The sequence below is a fragment of the Leptonychotes weddellii genome, chromosome 12, assembly GCF_054177405.1.
Source record: "Leptonychotes weddellii isolate Sample4059 chromosome 12, ASM5417740v2, whole genome shotgun sequence".
NCBI classification, from domain to species: domain Eukaryota; kingdom Metazoa; phylum Chordata; class Mammalia; order Carnivora; family Phocidae; genus Leptonychotes; species Leptonychotes weddellii.
The window spans coordinates 60,819,980-60,823,691 of NC_138380.1; the positions used below are offsets into that span (position 1 = coordinate 60,819,980).

The 3,712-nt window shown below is 30.6% G+C and overlaps 1 protein-coding gene across 1 annotated transcript; it reads left to right on the plus strand.

Annotated features, from left to right (window-relative positions):
- Window positions 1-256: 256 nt before the first annotated feature.
- Window positions 257-1,643, plus strand: SDHAF3 (succinate dehydrogenase complex assembly factor 3). The gene is made up of 2 exons (XM_081800926.1): window positions 257-307; window positions 492-1,643. The coding sequence occupies exons 1-2, from the start codon at window positions 257-259 to the stop codon at window positions 693-695; spliced, it is 255 nt and encodes an 84-aa protein (XP_081657052.1). The 3' UTR covers window positions 696-1,643.
- Window positions 1,644-3,712: the final 2,069 nt, after the last annotated feature.

The following is a 3,712-nucleotide window of genomic DNA, read 5'->3' on the forward strand; positions in this document are numbered from 1 at the left end:
TTCCCTGACAGAGATTATTATTAAATATAGAACAGTTAAAGGTTTGAAAATGTTCTCTCTAGTGTGATTTAATCTTTTAATTGTAAGCAAGGGAATTAACAATGAATTTTGCACCCCACTTTTAAGTCTATAAGACCCCTACCCCTCCTTAAAAACCTGAGGAAAGTTCTAGTCCCACAACTATCGGCAGTGCTTGTGTACATACATTTTAGCATATGACTTTTGGGTGGTTTATGCATATTCTTCGAGTCTGTTCATGGGTCACACCCAACCCCCAGATTTTCAGGTTAAAAACTTTGCTAAAAAGGTATATTTGAAATTTTCACTGAGTAGTAAAAACATAACTATATTGTTTGTATCTTCAGTGATGGAGAAAAATAGGTGACTTAGAATTTTTCAAGTCCTCTAACATTAAATGGATGAATACATATCTTAATTTTATATATATAACCTTCAGTTTCCTTTTTTTTTTTTTTTGGTCTTTTTATTAGGTGTATGCAGCAGTGCTATGGCAACAAACTAATGAAAACAGACAAAATTCAACAGAAAAAGTATGTTTTGGAGCTGCCCTACCAGAAGAAAAACTTGATGACTTTCGTGATGAACAAATTGGACAGTTGCAGGAGCTGATGCAAGAAGCTACTAAACCCAATAGACAATTTAGTATTACTGAATCTAGGAAACCAACATTTTAGTCTACACAATAAAGCTTAACAAGCATTTTAAGTTCAGAACCCCTTATTTTAAGTCTCATGGTTTTTAGGAATTTGTTTCTTAAGCTTTTAGGCTTTGAGAATGCCTAGTATTAATGAAATATTTTATTTGGGGATGTTATTAGTGGTATCTACAATATATAGATCAATATGACTAGTACACAAAACTGCATTTAAGTAACAGTACTTGCTGGATAGGATTTGATTTTTGGACTAAACAAGAAAGAATGACTCTAAAATTCCACAAAGTTGTGGAATTTTGCCAGAATTTATTTTTATATATAAATTTAATACTGTTCTTTTTTTCCAACCAGGCTACAGGGTTTTTTTTTTTTTTATTAAAATATAATGTATTATGCTGTTCTTGTTCAAGCATTAGCCTCATGGTTTTAGCTTCAACAGATAAGTATATTGTGATAATGACAGATGTGGAATTCCAACAAGGTTGTTATTTATATATATTGTCATTCTGAAAGTTTCATCATTTCTACTTTAATGATTATTCTTGTAAATATCCATTCTCCCCGAGTCATTGTTCAGATACAATGACAGATTAAAAAGAAGCTTTAACATTCAGTACCATCATACATTGTATAATCTATCATACAAATGATAGTGTAATGTTTCTACAGTGTTTCTTAATAACAGATGAGCCCTTAAATTTATATAATTTGTAGTTACCTTGAGAATCTCATTGATTGCCTCAAAGTTGGGGAGATATAAAAACACTTTTATAAATTTTTTAAGTTGATTATAAACTGAAAAAAATCAAGTGGTAATCCCATGTACATCCTAAAATGTTTAATTTAAAAAAAATTACTGAAACGACTTGTAACTTTAGTTATGTATGGCTACTTTGAGATTGTGAAGTGATTATTTTTCAGATGCTATTGCATTTATTCAGCTCTTTAAAAATTGATTCATATTTACTCTCTTTTGCCATATGGGCTTTTTGTCTGTGTATGGCTGCCAGACTCCTCACTCCTTTTTAGTATTCCTCATTGAGTCTACAACCCTCAATGTACATTGATGTAACCACTGTGGAAGAGTATGGAGGTTCCTCAAAAAATCAAAAATAGAAATACCATATGATTCCGTAACTCCGCTACTGGGTATTTACCCAAGAATACGAAAACATTAATTCAAAAAGATGTATACACCCCTATATTTATTGCAGCATTATTTGCGATAGCCAAGATATGGGCCCAAAGTGTCCATTGATAGATGAATGAATAAAGAAGACACAGTGTATGTGTACATATAAAGTGAAATATTACTCAGCCATAAAAAAAGAATGAGATCTTGCCCTTTGCAACAACATGGATGGACCTAGAGGGTATTATTCTAAGTGAAATAAGAGAAAGACCAATGCCATATGATTTCACTTATATGTGGGACTAAAACGCAAAACAAATGAACAAACAAGCAAAAATAGAAATAATCTCATAAATACTGAGAACTGGTGGTTGCCAAAGGGGAGGAGGATGGGGGGACTGAAAATAAGTGAAAGGGATTGAGAGGTATAAACTTTCGATTATAAAATAAGCCATCGTAATGAAAAATACAGCAAAGAGAAAACTGTCAATAATATTGTAATAACTTTGTATGGTGACAGAGGGTAACTACACTTATATACATGACACAGTGTTCACAACGATAATCGTTGAATCACTATGTTGTTCACCTGAAACCAGTATAAAAGTATACATCAACCAAATACTTCAACTAAAAATAAAAAAATAAAGTGTGGATTGTATGAGAAGAGAATAAAGGTAGTATGATTTAAGTATAAATGTGATTTCTAATGTATAACTCATTTTTATATAATGACCATTTTAGTGGTTACATGTTATATAGAATTGGTTTTCTAATCAAAACCAACCACTAAAATGATTGTTTTATAGAAATGAGTATGTAACTTCCAAGTTAGTAATTGAGGATAAATGAGATAGAAAAAAATTGAGATAATAAGCAAAATATGTCAGTAACACATCAAATGTGTATGGACTATTTTATTGACAAAACCACTTATATGCACACCTAAAGCATAAAATACAGAAAGTTATACCAACCAAAATTAATCTGATATAGATATATTTATATCTGAAAACATCTGTAAAACCAGAAACACTGTTAGAGATAAAGAAAGTAACTTCATATAATGAAAGGTTCAGTTCATTGAGAGGATAATTTTTAAATTGGTATTTACCTGGAAGTAAATGATTAAGCAGCCCCATATTTTAGGGAGTTAACACAGTTGTAAATAACCAATGACTCAATCAAGAAATTCTAATGGATCCTAAAATATAACTGGAACTGAACACTAGTGAAATACTTGATAAAATTTATAGGCTGTAGCTAAAACAGTAGCTGGAGGAAATTCATAGCTTTAAATGTGTCTAGCAAAAAGAAAGCCTGAATATTAATGAGAAGCATCTATTTTAATAAATAAGAAAAACAGCACAAAATAATCTCAAAGGAGATAAGGATTAGAGCAGAAAGTAATAAAAAATCAAAAGCTTATTCTTTGAAAAAGACTTTTTTCAGTGACAAATCTCTGGTAAAGTTGAATAAGAAAAAAGTATCAGGAGTGAAAAGAGGACATAACCATTTCTTTTCTGACATTAAATAGATACGATACTATGAACAACTCAAAGCCAGTAAATTTGTAGTCTAGAAGGGCTAATTTTTAAAAATTACATAGCTTAGCGAAATAGCCAGAAAAATGGTTCCATAGCTTTTAAATTAATTGTATCAGTATAGAAAGAAAATTTGAGGCCTAAACAACTTCTTTGGTGAGTACAGCTAAATATTCAAGAAATTAAACAAGCTTTTTGAGAGAATAGAAAAAGAGGGATACTTCTTCCTAACTCATTTTATGAGACTGTCAAATATCTGATACCAATAATAATGGTATGAGTAAGGAAAATTACAGGCCAATTTCACTTATGATATAGATGCATAATTCTAAACTAAGTATTAGTAAAAACAAATACAGT

Coding starts and splice junctions, on each gene's coding strand:
- SDHAF3 (XM_081800926.1), top strand. CDS start 257: ATGGGTCACACCCAACCCCCAGATTTTCAGGTTAAAAACTTTGCTAAA. Junction 308..491: donor TTAAAAACTTTGCTAAAAAG/GTATATTTGAAA, acceptor TCTTTTTATTAG/GTGTATGCAGCAGTGCTATG.